Genomic DNA, 19,049 nt, shown 5'->3' on the forward strand with positions numbered 1-19,049 from the left:
ATTTGCAACATCGCTTTATATTCTTTGTGTTCCAAACCAAAACCGAGTAGTTGTTTTTTTTTTTAACTACCACTAATGAAGCTCTAAATATATTTTGTTATGCATTTATGTATTTCAACAAATCAATTCTGCAGAGAGTGTACTAGCTGAAGCAAAAAAAAATAAAAACGAAACGCATTCTTAGATTTACTGGGTTGGAAGAGCGTGCTGTTGACAATTCTATTGAGAGAAACCACGGAAAAGTCTATGCAAATATGCCATCTGGAGCACAGACCATTTTGTTATCTGGGAATAAAAGGTCCGTTTAGTTACATGATTTGCCCGAATCTGTTGTGATTCTCAGATGGGTCCTATTAAAATAGATTTTTTTTTTTTTCGCAGATTCAAGCAAAGAAATCATCACAAAGTGAAGGATCGCCAAGCGCATGTGATGAGTCACCGATGCTCTGAGCGTACTTAAAGTGGCGAAGCTGTTTTTTGCCAGTGATTTCGTTCAGTGGCGGAACTGTAATTGCCTGATTCAACCTGCACAATTTTCTGAAATCCTCTCAGGGACCAAATTGTCAGCCCCCAGTTATCAAGTAAATTTAAACACAAACACAAACCAAGAGATTATGCTCCATATTCAGCATGGTTTCTGTTGATGTACACTGCAATTTACAGTATAAGAGAGCCTTCAAAAGGTGAAGCATTTTTCATCATAGAACAAATAATCAGACCATGGCCATGACTATGAATGCACAGGAAACTGGGAAAATGACCCAGATTTACTCAACACTTGAGTTCTGTAAAGAAAGCAAATAAATTGCGTTTTGCACTTATTTTATCAATTCAAAGTTGACAGAATGTTCTGTGGTGGGAATACAGTGTTGCACACAATCAGCAAACGCATAAATATAAACCGTGAAAGCCTTCACTGAGCCGCGTTATATAATCTTACTAATGTTACAAACAATGACAATTTCATGGCACACAAATGTATGAATGAAGCTACTGTACTCTAGGCTATATTTCATTGATGAGGTAAGATTAAGTTCCTTTAAGATGCTCATTGTAATTTCTACAATTTCCAACACGCTAAAGTGCATGAATCTCTGAATGTTGTCCTGGACTTCCTGCTCCTCATGTCTGTGAGTGCAGGGATCGCACATCAACCTGCATTTGCACAGAATGCTCATTCATTTCACCAGCCTGTTAAAGCATGATTCATGCTGACAGAAAGGAAAGTAATTTATAAATAAGCTGTTTTATTTATTTATTTCTTTATTTGCTAAATCAAATTGTTTTCCAGGGGGAAAAAAAAAACATTTTATCAGGGATATGACATAACATGACACAACTGATTATCAAAAATGGTTCTCAAAATATATGCCTACTACATTTAATTTACAGTAGATTGATTGCTGAGTCTTGTTTACATTCTCTCTCTCTCTCTCTCTCTCTCTCTCTCTCTCATGTCTTTTCTTTAAAGACATCGATACAGCGACTAGCCAAAACAAACAGCCACATGCATGAAAGCATTGTGTTTACCCAGTTGCAAAGTGTTTAGGGATCCCTGGTGAGAAATGATTACACCATGTTTTGCAATTCATCTGCATGGCTGAGCCGGCTTTACTGTTGGCTTTACAAGGGTTCGACAATAAAAAAATAAAAAAAACTGGGAAACAGAACACCCCTCAATGAATTCAGCTCAATTAAGTTGTCAAATGTTTGTTATTATACAATTATTGATGGTTACTATACATCATGCACGTTATTAAGTCTCGTTGCATCCGAGACAGAAAAAGAATAAAGGTAGCTTTGATTACACAGCACCGACTGCTGTCTGAGAGAACAAATACATTCTGATATGATTTATGATACTGTCACAGACTGGGCAGTGTATGTTACAACAGCTGACAGTTCATTGTTTAACCCTGATTTGCAATGGTCATACAATCTTGGCTTTCACACGCCGGATCGTGAAACCATCTATCAAATGTCCAGAATGATCTAATTGCAGTTTCAAAGTGCAAAACGCAATGAGAACAGTTACCGGTGTGGTGTGATTCGGCTGATTTTATTCAAATGAATGAAAACAGATGAGGTTCAACACCCACTTGGAATTCTCGAAGTTTGTAGAGCCCAATGAATAACATAAACAGAAAAATAATTAGTAAAAAACTTTGTTGAATATGAATAAAATGGATTATAGGAAACAATAAGTGGATAAAATTGTTCTTAGGCTAAACATAGAAGAAACGGCAATAAAACTAACCAATGGAGGTTCCTGTTAGGGGTCAGTGAATGATTAGGTTAGCTCCATTACATGGTTACTTCCTTTATCAGTCTTACAAAATGAAAAACAAAACACCAATTTCAGGAATATTAGTTATTCCCATTAACCTAAACACACCAGAATAATAAATAAATAAATGAACCCACAATAACAGGGTAAACTGCTGGAACCCTACAGTACACACAGCACATCCTCAGCCATATTTGACACATCGTTATAATTCTTCTCCACTATATTTTTCCTCCATGAGATCTTTCACTCGCAAAATTTACATTATTTACAAAGATGTCCCCACAATGTCCCAAGATGATGCATACACACAAACCCAAATCCAGAATTTAAAAAAATAAATAAATGTTGTAATGCATGTCAGTAAAAGCATTTCAACCAGAACGAATGCCTGAGGCATTCTGATAATTAACCAGCGTCGGCATAGCGGATGTTTTTCGTCCTTTTGAACTTTTGAACGTTTCCACGGCTGAAGCTTTGAACAAACCCCATAAACCCAGATTCGCCCTCCAAAGCCTCTGGAAAAAAAACCCGCGCACAATGGTGCTTTTAGTCCTTTTTAAAGGATATGTGCGCATCTCAGCACTCTCCTCGCTTCATTATTAAATGCTTTCCAGAGCAGGAGACAGAAGTAAGAAGCGCTCTGAGGTGAGAGCGGAGTCAGAGAGGCCGGGCGGAGGGAGCAGCCCCGCCCCGCCCCGCCCCGCCCCGCTCCAGTGCCAGTTTACGGGGCTGAGACAGGCCCTGCCCGAGTGGAGCCACTTCTGTCCCAGGTCATAGCGCACCAAGCAGCGGGGCGGGGAAAAGGACACACACACACAAGCGCACTGGCACGGACGCGCACACTGGCATGCACGCACGCAGGCACAGACACACGGATGCACACACACACACACGCACACACACACGCACACACACACACTGGCATGCACGCACGCAGGCACAGACACACGGATGCACACACGCACACATGCACACACACACACACACGCGCGCACACACGCACACACACGCACGCACGCGCACGCGCACGCACGCACGCACGCACGCACGCACGCACGCACGCACGCACGCACGCACGCACGCACGCACACACACACACACACACACACACACACACACAATGTCACCGCTTCCGCCGCCACCACCACCGCCGCACAAAAGCTGGGCAAATGGCACACGCGCACGTTCATTTCGCAGAAAGACAGAAGAATTCCAGGTGACTGTTCTCTTCGGAAAGACAAAGTAACAACACGTTGTGTCATTCCATCCATTTTTTTCTTTTTGGCAGACGCTTTTCTCCAAAGTGCATAATGAAGGTTATTAGAGCAGCTACACGACTTCTGGGAATGGGCCTTTCCCATAAAGCAATGCTCAGTAACTCCTGAAATAGTGAAAGCAGGCAAGGAGTCATTCCAACTGAACCACTGGTTGAACGCAACCCAAGCTAAAAAACCTGCTAAACACAATCAAAATGCAGAGAAGCCGCTCTCAGCACTGCAACGTTCACTTTCAGACGCTACATACAGCAGATAAGGGTTCGGGTACGCTGGACAGAGACGCGTGACTCGTGCTGATTTACACCCAGTTGCCGTTCCCTTATAATTCCTTGGCTGTAAAGAGAAAGGTGGCATTTCGGTTACGGTGACCATGTGTGTCCCAATGGCGTCCCAGGATAAGCAGGAGGGCTGCTTCACACCTGTGATTAGCCAGCGATCGGACGTTGAGTCACGCTCGCAGCATCTACGGTTCGTCTGCTCTGCGCTTGATTATATGTTCTGCCGTAATAAAATGTCACATTGCGGCCTAATTAGCTTCTCCGAATTCCCTTTTTTTCCCCGGAGTCTGTGTAATTATTTCATAGGTCGATGTATTTTCGGAACTAAAAGTACACGGCTTCTAAAGTGAGCACAAGCATTGTGCAGGTTATACAGCACCTTGTGTTATCAAAGAAGCATATTTCCCTCATGATGTTCTCTGATCTCGAATCAAACAAATATGAAAGGCAAACGCGAGAGACTTCAACTTCATAATGTCATCAGTCAAACGGCAGAATTTCTTCACAACTGATGCTACACGACAACTACGCGCTCCAGGCGAGCTTGTTGAAGCAGAAAAAACTACTGCTTAGACCACCTTATTACTAATTCTTAGGGGAATTGTCAGATAAATTAGAGAGGGTTACATTTTCTGAAGAAAACGTGTGTGCTTGCAGAGCTGAAATTGCTCAGGTATTGTTATGTAGATAGCAAGAGGGAGCAGGCAGGATAAAGCGTGAGGTCGAACGGAACTAAAAAAAAAAAGTTCTAAAGTAGTCGTTCTCTCAACAAACCAGATCAGGTGTGTCCTTTTTGGAATGAGCTGCCAGCTCTCCCAGTCTCAAGCGAGGCTAAATTTATAATATCAGATCATTGTACTATTATCGTAATAAAAAGTTACACTTATAAGATGGCTCGAGGCTGTGTTTAGCCGTCCACTTCCTTGCTTTAGAACTACATAAAACCTGTGATGTTGACAGGACTCGCTGGCACACGCTGGATTCCTACACCGAACCCCAGTTTTTTAATGAGCAGCATCTTCACCTTGTGGCTGAAAAGTGTTCCGCGGGACCTGCGTGTTCCTCCTCGCTCCGAAAGCACGCGTTTGAGACCCCCTGGCCAGCGAAGCAACACACGCTACCGTGCCCAATTACTGAGCTCTCTCCTCCGCCAGCAGCTCCCCTGGTCCAGACCCGTCTTCACACGCAAAGCCGCGAGAATTGTGCAGCCCACTCCCAGTAACACTGCACACTGGTACATACTGCACACTGTAGCTCTGTGCTAACCTCATTGTCGGACTCGTAACTTGATAGATTCAGTGAAATATAAAAGATCATTTTATGTTGCTTTGGAGCCAGAGTTAGTGGGGGGGGGTTGGGACTGGAGAGGTGGGGGCTGGAGGTGGGGTGGGGACTGGAGAGGTGGAGGCTGGAGTGGGGGTGGTGACTGGGGAGGTGGGGGCTGAAGGGGGGTGGGGTTACTGGAGAGGTGGGGGCTGGAAGGGGGTGGGGACTGGAGAGGTGGGGGCTGGAGGGGGGGTGGGGACTGGAGAGGTGGAGGCTGGAAGGGGGGTGGTGACTGGAGAGGTGGGGGCTGGAGGGGGTTGGGGACTGGGGAGGTGGGGGCACTGGACCGTATTATGAAAACCTCTGTGTAACCATTGAGCCTAGATCAAGCCTACAAAACTTTGAGATTGTGCAGCACAGCATCTGATAAATAGATGGTTTTCGGTTCCTCGCTGCAAACACAAGGGACCCCCCTCCTTGACCCCCCTCGGACACAGCACATCGTTGTGTGTTACAACCGTGAGGAGCCATGGAAACCAACCCTCTTACTGCAGATCCACACTCCCGTAACCTGGCACACCTGACTCCACTAATGAGCAGCTCAACGAGATCTCTAGCTGTTGAACGAGGCGTGCTTTAAGTGTCCCTACAAACGTGCCAGGGTAAATAGATACAGCCTTCCATTTCTTTCATCTCACATCTAAAATCAAAAACACATGTCTGTATGTGTAATTAGGAGCATATTCACGGAGACGTTTGATGGAGAGCCCGTATAAAGATGCTGCATTTTTAAAAATGTCAGGTTAGCTTGAAAGGAAATGCTATTTTAAATCACGTACGTGCCTAAGCAGCAAGTAAATGCTAATACTTATTATTCATGTTACGATACTGACACAGGATATGATATTAAACCCTCCACTGCCACGTCCCTGCCAGACTCACTTTTAATGACAAGGTTCCCCCTCGTTCAGCCAAGGAGAGTAATTCAATGGACCTAATTTCCAAAAAAAGCAGGGTATGGTATTAAGACATCATAAAGTTACTGTAAAAAAAAACAAAAAAAAACATGATAAACATCTTATGAAAATAAGATCGCTTTTCAAACGAGACCCCGCCGTCCCTGGGCCTGCTATTGGACGAGCAGGTCTGCATAGCGATGAGATACTTACTTCCACCATTGATCAGATTTATGGGGTTCCGGGTGAGTTACGATCATTAGGGGGATTGAGGGGGTGTGTGGAGTGGGAGAAAGAGGAGGAGTGCAGCAGTGAAAATTACATCTCGCTTTCTGGAAATGCTGCAGTCCCGACCCCCCCCCCCCCATCCCCCCCCGGGTCTATAAATCTCTGACGCATGGTGTGTTTGCGTGGTGCCGCTTCCTAATGGCGGCGACCGCGGATTTCACACTCCAACTGATAATTGCACACCAATTAGTTAATTACGCGCATTGTCCTAATAAGCTCGTATCGCGGCAATACCCACGGAATCGGTTTTTACTTCAAAGGCACCTAATTGCACACTCTGAAAAGAAAAAAGGAAAAAAAAACACATCGGTGAATTCGTATTTTTGGATTTATAAGTAATTTTTGGATTTATAATCATGCCAAAGACAAAGACCCCCCCAGCAGGGTCTTAACCAATCACAGCCTCCCGTCTTACTCTGATGGCATGTCTTCTGGCACCAGACCTGGGTCAAATGTGTATTTGCTTTGGATTCAAATACTTTTCAACGCTTTACTAATCTTGTTTGGTGTATTTGAACCAATGAAATACTCTCAAAAAGTGCAAAACCCGCATTCTGGTCATATTGGCAGGCCCAATTACACCAGGCAGGATCAACAGAGCACAGAAAAGTATTTGAATCCAAAACAAATACATATTTGACCCAGGTCTGTCTGGGACACATGCAGGCCCCAAGACTGGAACAAAGCAGTATATGATGGTACCAGCACATGAATCTGAGTCTTTCCCCAAAGAGCAAAAGCTGTTCCCTAATTTGCTCATGTGGCAAAAAGCTAGAACTGGCTAAAAAAAAATGTGTCCTCCCCCACCGTGCCCCAGTTAAACTGGAACTATAAAATTCTTGTCTCATCATTTGGGGCAACACATTTGGGTTTGCGTTTTTCTGTTGAGAAAAAAATGGAAAGGTGGACAGAAAGGCCCGTTCATTGGTTGTATCGCAGACAGAACTGCTGTCTGTTTGTTAAAAAAAGGGTTTCAGTAAGCCACCGTAACCAGAAGAACTTCCCTGAGGCAGATTGCTTAGCGTAAACTTTCTCAAGATTAAATTTTCAAACACTCACAGACATTCCTCAAGAGGACCGAAAATTGATTCTGCCTCCTATTAGATAGTTTTGTTTTGTTTTTGTGCCTTTTTCTGAGAGCAAAACGTGATGCCCACGAATGAACAGCATTTTTCTAAATCTGAGATCTCTGAAAGGGCCTTTGTGGTGCTTCATGTTTCAGCCTCTAGGGGGCGCCAGTGAGAAGAGCTGGCATAATTCCTTCAGCCCCAGTTTCACCCCGTGATCCATATAACCGGCCATCTCGACAGCAGATCAACGGCCTCCCCATGCAAACATTAATCTGCATCTGTCACAGATAATAACAAACACTGTGAGCATCTCTTCATTTGTCATTTCTCACGCTAAAGGGTGGAGACCTTGACTGAGCCTGCAGAGGCATGCTGGGAAGGCTCTGCTCCTTGGCTTTACGGTGTGAAGCCTGTCCAGGCTGCACAGGACCCCCTAACATGTGTTCCTGAACTGGTATTGATGGAGGAAATCCACCCTCCTCTTCATCGACAGGCTCCCAGAACAGGATCTACACTGATTACTCCTTCCTCACAAAAGGTTATGAGAAAACCAATAGTGCTTACCGGCAACTGAATCTGAGGAGAAATCTGAGTGTCAATGTTTTAAACATTATTTTATTCCATTATACATACGCATGTGTGTGTGTGTGTGTGTGTGTGTGTGTGTGCATGTGCATGTGCATGTGTGTGTATACGTGTGTGTATACGTGTGTGTATGTCTGTGTGTTTGTGGGTGAATTAAAGATTTTTTTAAAAAGATGCAAATGTGGTTTTAGACAAGCTATAAATTACATGGTTGTTACTAAGCAAAATCCAATACCCACACTGTTGCAGAGTGGCTCATGTCAGTGAGAGATGAACGCCCCACCCTCAGACACGTACAGACTGCAGAGGGGTCAGCTCTGTAACACTAAATCTGTCACGTCCTCATTTTGTCTTCCCTACAGACACACCGGGAGGGTGGCATCGCAGGTGATCCTATTTGCAAAGGAAAATGTCAGCCTTCTCTGTGATTGAAATACAAGTTCTGACTGCAGAAGTGTGGGGGGGGGGGGGGGGGGGGGAACCAAATAGAATAGAAATCCTGAAATATATCAAAAAAAGGATAAATTATATTTGTACAAAGGACACGTGGAAATCTTATTGCATTCCCCCTACTTCAACAACATATTGTATGACTATCACAAAGCAGCAGGTTTTCCGAAAGTGTACAAAGGCTCCAGATTTAAAGGTATTAATATCTGAGGTTTATAATAAATCATTCAAAGCGTATTACATTACCCCCCCCCTTTCAATATACAGGACACTCCAGTGAAAATGAGTGCACTTCAATAAATGCGATATACTGCGTGTCGTGTAGTTTGTAGTGGTGCTCAGCCCGTAAAGGGCCTTGAGGGGTTGGTCTCTGAATGCACCCCTGAAGGGCTTTGTCCGTTTCGATCTCCTTTAGGGTTCAGTCGGTAAACGGCCTCGAGGGGACTGCTATAAAGCCTATGGCCCAGATATATTCACATATCAGCCGTCTATTAGTCAAGGGACTATTCATTTAAGGAGCTGATTTAATTGATGCTATATACTGTATGCTCGTTATTTCGTAGGTGTGTCTCGTCTAAATCTGGTACGCTTTCATTTTTACCAGTGATTAATGCAATAAAAAAGATTAGCTCCTTATCAACTATTGTACGTTGTCCTGCCAATGCTATATGCAGTAGAAGCCAGTTTTACTTTCCAACTTCCAAGGAACAGATGCTGAGGATCTCTGCAAACTGAAAAGCTGACGCACTTCAGAAATATCGCAAAATAATCTCAAGAGATTAATTTTCATATGGAGAGTAAATGGCATGGCTTACTGTTCAACGCACAGATAAGTCAGTCATTATCCATAAGGACAAATGCCAACTGACAAATTTCACCTTTTAAAGCTCTAATTGGAAACAAAAGCATAAAGGTTGGATGAAGATGAACTCTCAAAGCGTTCGTCTGGAACTTATTGTAACTAATTTTGAATGACGTCTCCAGACAGATGGTATTAAGCCAACTAGGGCAAATGACAATCAAAATAAAGATTTCTGCAGAAGACATAGTCTTCCATTTCATCTTATGAAAAGCACGTATATTGAGATAAAAATACGCAGCACTTTGATATAACAAAAAAGAACAAAAATTTTAAGAATAATTAATGAGTATCATATTAAAGTTTGTTTCAGCAGTCCTGCACATATTTTTCCGGAACTATTCTGGAACATTCCCCCATCTGCTGTTTCCATGTAAACCTGTCATTCCGATGCAGTCCGTGTCCATCTGGTTAAATCTCCACATGGCACGTTCAGAGCTATGTTCACATGTTCTTTTCCACTAGATTCATTTTGATTTATTTTCGCGAAATTCACTCCGTGCAGTCCGCAGGCTAGCAGTAAGCGCACATTCTGCCTCCCGCGTGATGCTGTTTGTTTTGCAGCATTTTCGACAGCAGATCCCGTGCAGACCAAACTGAAGGCTTTCCCCTCCTGACCACTTCATCTTGATCTTTACGCTACTTTATGTTTAGTGCCACATTAGCAATCCGGTTGCTCGTTGAGCTGATGATCGCTTTTCTAATTCAAACATGCAAAATTGAGGGCAATCCTCAAAGCAATCAATCACCGCAGTACCTTCAACCAAGGCCTTATTTTCAAAGTAAATGAAAAGCAAAAACTATTTTATCTTGCAGATACCACTGAGACAAACATAAAATAAAATGCACAGCACCCACAATTATAGCTTAACAAGGTAAAAGTGTCTTTAAATGAATGATTGAAATACAGAGACACTGACCCAATGCATACTCAATTATCAAATGGCACAAATAAATAAAGATGTCCAGTCAATCCTTAGGAACTCCAACACAACATTTTACTCTTAATTTCCCTGCAATCCAGATAATTAAAAATGCATTTAGTTTAACCAGAATTCCTTTCTCTTGGCTTTGTAAGTTTCAGGTTCAGGTGAGTTCACACGGAATTAATCTGCAGTCACTGCAAAGTGAGAAAGCTTCTCTGCATAGCAGTAGGCCTCAGCTGTGCATGAACTTCCAAAAAGCTTTTAAACTTAACTCAGTTATGGCTTGGCAGGCACATCCACGGCAGGTCACATATTTCAGAACAAAATGAACTCACTTCCAATTGCATTGCAGCATACAAGACAACAGGCACTCTTTATTTATTCATTAATAACTGACAGACCCGATTCTGATGTCTAGTTATTGTCTAAAATAAATAAATAATAATTCAAATGCTCAGTCAATTGAGCTCCAACTCATTAAAAACTGAAATTATCATGATAACATTTCTCAGTCCAGCTGTATCCGATACAGCTGGACTATACTTTTGCCATTGCAGCATAATTGATTCAATTCTATTGATTTAATATCCATGCAAGAGCTGCACAGCATTAAATCAACACCGAGAGAGTCCGTTTCACTCTGACAGTGTATATTTAATACCAACTGGACTCACTATATTAAAGTTGAACATTGAAAAATGTTCTGTGGACAAAAGTACGACCCCAACTCTTTAAACAGGACCCAGAAAGGAATTGCCTGAACTAGTCAGGGTGTCAGATCCCACAGTGATGGGGCTTCCAGTAGACTTTCCTAAAGGACAGTCACGTTGACTAATCATGAATGAACTCCCATAATGTGTAGCGCATCAACAGTTAGCTAAACTAAAGAGTGCTTCAGCACCCTGGACAGCACCGATCTACTCACTTTTTCAGGACCCTGGACAGCACCAACCTTGCACAGCCAGCTCACAGTTTCATTCACAAAAAGAGTTCACAGGCTTAAAAAAAATAAAATAATAATAATTATATATATGTATATATATACCATGTTAGTTTTAGTGCATTTTTTATTGGACCTGACAGGTCTTTATGTGTAGTGAAGGGCATTTAAGATTATTACATTACATTACATTACAGGCATTTAGCAGACGCTCTTATCCAGAGCGACGTACAAGAAGTGCATCAGTTCAAGGTGCAGAAAAAACACACTGGAGTGAAGTAAAGATCGTAGTGCCAGAAGATACTTATGAAAGTCTGTGACTAGCAGTCTAACAGCTTGTATTGGCTAGTATAGGGACATTAAGGCTCTATGGTCTGAAGAAAGAACAAAAAGCATTTCATAATCTGGTGAGGTACACACGTGTTGTACGCCCGCTGGAGGCAATGCTGTCACTGAAGAAGCTGCTTTGGAGTTACATCAAATGAGACCACAAACCCTGAATGACCCTGAAGCTTTTGCCAGGGAGATGAAAATTTGCTTCATCTCACATAAAACCACCTGGACCAAAACTGAAATACGATCAAAAAACCCCAGAAAGAAAGCTCCTGGGTGAGGCGTATTTCTTATTTCTTTATTAAGTCGGTATAGCAAGGGTGGAGTGACATAAAAACGTGACCTTTGTGTCGTCCTGTTCGTGGATACAACTCCAGCTTTGTCCCATGCGCTCCAGAAAGTTTCAACTGCGATGCTTCCCTCTCCCAGTAAAAACCTCCCAACCAGAAAAGATTGGTGGGGTATTTTAAAAAGCCGTGTTGTTTCCGGTTTGCGTGGGAGTGTGCAGTCCTGTTTAAGCTATTAGTCTACAGTCACTTTCCCACTTTCTTTATGGTTTTCATTTTTCCTGTGTTGGCCTTTTGGCCAGTGGAGAGCCATTGCGCAGTCAGACGGCATGCTGTGCATTCTCTTCCGATGGCATGTTCGGTGTTACGCACTCGTACATAGTCACACACACACACACACACACACACACACACACACACACACACACACACACGCACAATGTGATCTAGTCTCCATGTCACCCACAAATTGACTCTATTCAATTCACAAGGCACTGAACTTGCGAGGTTGTTTTTGGACCCAGTACAGACCAGCCATCTAACGAAGCTGCTCGCGCCAGACCAAATCCAGTCTGTCTCTCACATGGATTTCAGCCACGGATTCTGTAAACACATTTATCCAGCAGTAAATATTTTTTGGCTCCAACTTGCGAGGGAATTTAATTAATGGAACGCATTGGTATGCAGGAGCGAGGGCTGATTTATTGCCTGTGTGCAGTCAAACACTGGGACCACACAGCATGGCCGGCATTTACCGCCAGGCAACCTTTCAGAATCAAACATATTTTATTGTCCTTTTAATAATCCACTGGTGGTTCCGAGCCGCGTGCGCTCTTGCGTCGCCATCCGTGGCCGTCCGGCGGGTTAGAGAGGAAACGAAAATTCAAGGCTCTTCCTTACCTTCTGGTCGTGGCTGTAGGCCAACACCCAGTCTTCGTGGGTCGGATGAAACAGCAAGCTCAGGATGTAGAAATTCATGCGGAATTTCTGATAGCTCGCGCCTTCATCCGAGCTGATAAAGATGCTGCTTTCAAGCTCGGGGTCGCTCAGCACCATTATCTGCAAAGAGACAGAAAAGACGGGACGGTGAGATAAAAAAAAAAATCTTATAAACTGAGGTATCTCCGCTGTGACTGACAACTTTGACCACAATCTAAATCAATCAACTGAAATCTTTTACTTGATCCAACAATATATATATATATATATATCAGTGGCTCAGAGATTCATAAACAAACATACGGCAGACACATGGATGGAGCCACATACAGCACAGTACATGCCAGTTGGTCTCAACAGCTTCCACAGAGCTGTCAATGCTCCGGTTGGCAATGCTGTGTTTTCCAAAAATAGCGAAAGTAAGGTTAGTGAGGGTGAGGCGCAGTACTTCAGTGCTTTCCAGAGAAGGGCCATTAAAAACAGGGCGATTATGAGATGTTTACTATCATCAATAACGTGTATCTGCTGATTTACAGGCAAACTCATTTACTTTTTATTGCCTCTTTATGGCCTCCTCATCACAAACAGCTGAGGGCTCAGATGAACAGGACAAAAATGCAAAGAGTCAAACCGCCAAGGTCCCCACAAAACAAACAGGCCTTCAAACCCGAATGACACAAAAAAAACATACTCATATTTGTGCGCGTTTTATTTAAATCTCAGTGGGATATACCATCTGTCAATATACCAGGCGTGTGAGACATTCATTTAGCATTCGATGAAACCATACAAACTTGTTTTTGTTCACATTGTCAGAATTTAAACATTTTTAAAATGCCCAAACTTCTACGGTATTGCAGCTGTTGATTTCAAAGCTTAATCGTGTTTCGGTTCTAGTTTTCCTCGTAATCAATATGTGCCAATAAAAGGGTTGCGCATCCATTCTAGTCAGAAAAATATGCTTCGGTTCTCACACTTGATAAAATTAGGCCCGAACTGTCACCTGGCCTTAATAAGAATTAAACTGCCACGCTTCCAAAGCCCGTTCAGAAAGAAAAGGGAACAGGACCCGCTAGCAACCAGCGCTAGCAACCGGCGCAAAACGGCTGTGTTTTCTTTTCTCAACAGGATTTGAATTGGAAAAACAGCGGCGCATTTGTCACTGACAGAAAACACCACCCCTCTTTCCAGGGCTTTAACTACGAATCCTCCCTGGTGGTGATTTAGATAAATTGTTTTTCATTAAGAGCCAATAAACAGCCCACAGATTCTCAGCCAGGTCTTTTTTTTTTTTTTTGTTGTTTTTTTTTTCCTTCTTCTCTTGGCCAGGGCCTGGTTTTGCCATTCATTACCATCATGGGAGTGGCAGGGGAGCCCCAATTCCACCGCACGTCTTAAGGCTTGTCAGATGTAATTTATAGTTTTTTAGGGCCTAATCATTTTCCATAATATTGCATTAAGCGACAGCGGTTATTATGAAGGGGAAATTACTTTTCACCTTGCAGTCCTGATTTCTCAGCTGGGGGTTCCACTTTGGAGCGGCGGAAGTCCTTGAAGGTTTGGCTCGCCACACAGGCAGAGCAGGCGCCCGCTCTCTAATCAAACCTGAAGCTCACTTGGCGTTTGGCGCAAATACATTTCGTTTGAATAGTCAATTTCCCACAGTGCGGCATTTCCGTAATCTCTGAAAAGTGCACGCAGCATCCCTGCGATGCGAAGTGATGTTGATGTCAATACATAAAAAATGCACGGATTATTTAATTATGGTTGATAGACACAGAAATGTAAATACTACAGAAATGCGGGATAATTCTTAAATGCACATAAACACAGGTTGTTATATTAGGTATGTAGGACCTTAAATTGCCATAGGTAAAGCTACCATACCAGACCAAGGTGAATCCCAAACTGTGTTCCTTCCTAACGACACTGTTAGATAATCATTCTGTACTCTTAACGTACAAAAAGATGACTAGCTGGGTTTGATGTGAGTATACACATAATGCTAATACATTTTTTTTTAAACAGAAAGACAGACCATTTCCATTTTCAAAGGGAGAGAGAAAAAAAAAAACTGATTACAAACCCATTAGCACATTTGTACAAACAAGATTCATTCCAAAAATTGGAATTCATTATTTTGCCACTTACAATTATATTTCCTACAGCAATAGCATCATAAGCATCCGGTTGTGAATTATACAGTGAGCTCCATAATGTTTGGGACAAAGGCATTTTTTTTTTTCTCCATTTTTGGCTCAGTACTCCACAATTGTATATTTGTAATCAAACAGTTTGCATGCGGTTAAAGTGCACATTCTCAGCTTTTATTTAAGGGAGCTTTTATACACCGTGGTTTCTACTTTCAACACCCCGGTTTCAACATGTAGAAAAGGTACGCCCCTTTGGCTTTGAAAGCCTCCTTTGTTGCTTTAGCAGTATGTTTGGGATCATTGTCTAGCTTTAGAATGAAGCGCCGTCCAATGAGTTTGGAGACATTTTCTTGAACCTGAGCAGATAAAATGCTACAGTACACTTCAGAATTCAGTCTGCCGCTGCTATCAGCAGTTACATCATCAAAGGCAAGCGAGCCAGTACCTGTGGCAGCCAAACATGCCCACCCCCCATCACCATGTTTCGCAGATGAGAGGGGGTGCTTTGGACCTTGGACAGTTTCTTTTGGCCTCTACACTTGCCTTTACTCTGATAAAAGTGAATCTTGGTCTCATCTGTCCACAAGACCTTTTTTCAGAACTCTGCAGGCTCTTTTAGGTACTTCTTAGCAAAACTGGAACCTGGCTATCCTGTTTTTTGCAGCAAATCTTGCAGTGTAGCCTCTGTAGTTCAGTTCTTGAAATCTTTCCTGGACAGTAGTCACTGACACATCCATTCCTGCCTCAAGGAAGAGTGTTTCTGAACTGCTGGACATGTGTTCGGGGGTTGTTCTTCATTATGGTGAGAATTCTTCAGTCATCAAGAGCAGAGGCCTTCCTTGGCCAAAAGAAGAAGTCATTTTGGCAAGCCTAAAGTTTGGCCTATGCCTCTGCCTCTGACACACACATGCACATTAAAATGCCCAGTGTTCAACAGAGCACATACTGTATGAGTCCAATTAGGACCATGTGTACTCTGTAAGAGTTGATTTAACACTGTGCACAAAACGAAAAAGGCTATGACTTTAATTGCTAAATAAATAGTTCTATAATTCACAGTACTTTTTGGTAATAGTAAATATATAATTTCGTAATATTTCATCTGATGCAAACCTTATGCTAGTGGAGCAATAAGGTAATTACTTCAGGAAAAACTCTATAATAGCACATAATAGGTACATTTATAGTTACATTTAAAAAAACATACAGAAGTAACTAATGGTGAACATAATAATGTCATGTGGTTTGTATCAGTTTCATTTACATTCTTAGGGTAATGTTGTTCTCTATCAGCTAGTATATGATTATGCAAAAATGTACCTCAAAATGTAATTACATTCTTGGCAACATAATAAGGTCAGCATAATATACAAACTAAATAATGAAGATTTTCTGACTTGAACTTCCAGGCTAGAACTATCTGACATACCAGCTGCAGTGGCAAATGTGTCATCATTGTCAATATTATCTTTCAAGCATCTCTTGTGTGAAGTACTATAGTGGAGGACCATTACGAGCTCTAATGCAAAATATAGCATCATAATGATATTTTAAAAATAACCATGTAATACATGAAATTACAACAACAACAAAAAAATAATTGAACGAATGAAGTAAAATCATCAAGATTTTTACTGGTCAAGGTGGAGATGTTGCACGAAGCAAGACACGTCCTTCAGAAATCAGGAGGATAAAGTGTCTACAATTCAATACACTTTCCCACAATATATGCTCAATACATGTGAACAAATAAATGCACCTCCACAGAACAATGCACTTGCAGGTTAGAGAGCAAAGAACAATCAATAGGGGTTTGAGGGATAACCTCCAGAGGTTATCTGAGGGGCTGCACACTAGTTGGGCATAAAGAATTAATCTCGGCGTGGTACACTAACAATAGGACCACACAACATCTGAGCGCGTGCGAGCATTTGCTGGAAGAGCTATCTGAAGTCACAAACAACGAGAAATTGGACGGTTCACTGGAAATTAATCATGTCACAGCTGATCAATTGCAATGCACTGTGGGAGCTACAGAGCCATAAAGAAAAAGGGGGGGGGGGGGGCTTAATTTGTTGCAAATTCCACTATTAACATGTACACTCAAATGCCCCGAACGCACAGGGATGCCCTTCGAGGGAGGATATTTCCAGCGCTCATGAAATGAAAGAACAGGGACATCAGACCGTCGGAATCTCACAAGACTAACGGTGGTACTCTCTAACACACGCCCAGAGAAAAGAAGCACCCGTTCATACACTGTATTAAAAACTATTAGAAACAACATTAAAAATAATTGACTTCTCTATATCGCTCGAAGCCCGCAATTACAAAATCGAATTTCCGCCTCGTGTGCGCCTGTTGTAAGCAAATGTATGAAAAAAAAAAGCATCTCCATTCCAAAGCGGTCTTACGTAAATGCACTGGTGTGTGTGTGGCTAAGCAGGCCGTTGCTCAGAAGTCCGTTGCGTGGAATGGCCAGACACGTCGGTTGGGGGACGGGGTGTTGATCTACCACCACACGCCGTAACTCTGCTGCAGCACTGGGATCTGGGATCGGATCCAAGGGCTTGTTTTTGCAGTGCCGCAGAAGAGGATTGATGGTCATTGAAGACGAAAGAGCAGAACTGAGCTCTTAGCCAAAAAAAAAAAAAAAAAGGAACAGTCCAACACCCTGGCTGCTCAGAAGACCCCGTACATCCACAGACTTGTATCCGCTGAAACCCGTACTTCACCAGGTTACTGTCAACAACAGACCCTGTCATATGTCGTACCTCCCAAAGGTGCATAAAATGTTCCGTTTTATACCAGTAAACTACAAATTTCAGTGATCAAATTAAATTATATCAATGTGCTGGTTGGAATTAATCATTTGTTTCATTTTGGCTTTGTGCAGCTGTAAGCTGTGCCAAAAACAGTCTTTCAAGAGGCCTGCAAATTATTAAACAGCATAAAGTCATGTTAGTTTATTTTAGGTACATTTAGTATTTACTATTCTACTTTTAAACAAATTACTGAAAGTTACCATTTGAAATGTGGCTGTATCTCATTTTATTTTAGGAATCTGTTACAGTAACAAGACAAAATTACAATTTTGATGGCATTTTCTTTCTTCTTTTATGCAGAGGCAAGTAAGCATTAAAAAACCAAGTAAATTGGTACAGAATTCATAAACAGCAGCTTCAGACAGTGGAGGGGCTAGGGCCTCACAGAAAAAAGCATTGTTGGCAAGCCAATGTGCCGCTGGAGTCCCCAAAACACAGAGCACTGTCAACACCCCCCCCCCCCACCCCCACTCCCCGTGTGCCCGTCCAGCTGAGAGGACATCAGGAGAGGCATCACAAACGCACGTGGTGTCTGCTGGTGGAGTGTGATTAAAATAATAACATAACATAACAGCATAACTAAAAAAAAAAAAAGAAAAAACCCAGCTCTATTATAAGCAATAAGCACACTGTTAAATAGGGGTGTCCTGCTTGTTGACCCTGAGTACGTCCCGGCTGCTCGTACAAAATTGTAGATGTATGGAACACCAGGGATGAATTAGCTGATCCCGGTTCATTGGTTCGCTAGTGACCCAGGGGGGTATTTAAAGAGGCAGGGCTATTAGAACAGAGAGAGAGGGAGAGAGAGAGAGGGGACGGAGGATGAGTTTTGGGAGAAAAAATGTAGAGTAAGCAGAAAGATCACTGAAGGCTGCAAGCTGAGAGGGGGTAAAACCAAAAACCAGAAAGCCGGCCAAGTCTAATTTATTGATATATGACTTGAAATTTAGCTCCCCATAATGGGCCAGCTACTACAACAAGCAGGGAACCGTCCAGACCCACAGCGCAGCTCACTTCCGCAGACACATTTTAGCTGGCACCACTTGCGCGCGCGTCCCACAAAACGTCCCTCAAAGGTCGTCCGTGAGTGAGTGACCACAATTTACCATGCATAGGCCACGGCGGCATTTCCTGCACGCTGTGGGAATAAGGGTTTGGAGCCTAATTCATTAGCATCCGTAGAGTACAATGTTCACACTGTACTGTGAGCGTTTTCAATCAGCAAAACTACTTACACAATTCTTTTCAATGAGATTCTGGCATAAGCTTCTTAAAATGTAATGCCGTCACCACATAAACCTTCCTATTGACAGAACTTAATTTGCGC

The 19,049-nt window shown here is 42.5% G+C and overlaps 1 protein-coding gene across 2 annotated transcripts in view; it reads right to left on the minus strand.

The window, feature by feature from the left end:
- sorcs3 (sortilin related VPS10 domain containing receptor 3) overlaps window positions 1-19,049 on the minus strand; it is a 204,037-nt gene that overhangs the window by 57,363 nt on the left and 127,625 nt on the right. For both annotated transcript variants that reach the window (XM_035402854.1, XM_035402855.1), the window contains exon 4: window positions 12,706-12,864. In XM_035402854.1, coding sequence (XP_035258745.1) covers window positions 12,706-12,864 — 159 coding nt within the window. The remainder of the gene's footprint in view (window positions 1-12,705; window positions 12,865-19,049) is intronic.

The sequence above is a fragment of the Anguilla anguilla genome, chromosome 2 (assembly GCF_013347855.1).
Source record: "Anguilla anguilla isolate fAngAng1 chromosome 2, fAngAng1.pri, whole genome shotgun sequence".
NCBI lineage: Eukaryota > Metazoa > Chordata > Actinopteri > Anguilliformes > Anguillidae > Anguilla > Anguilla anguilla.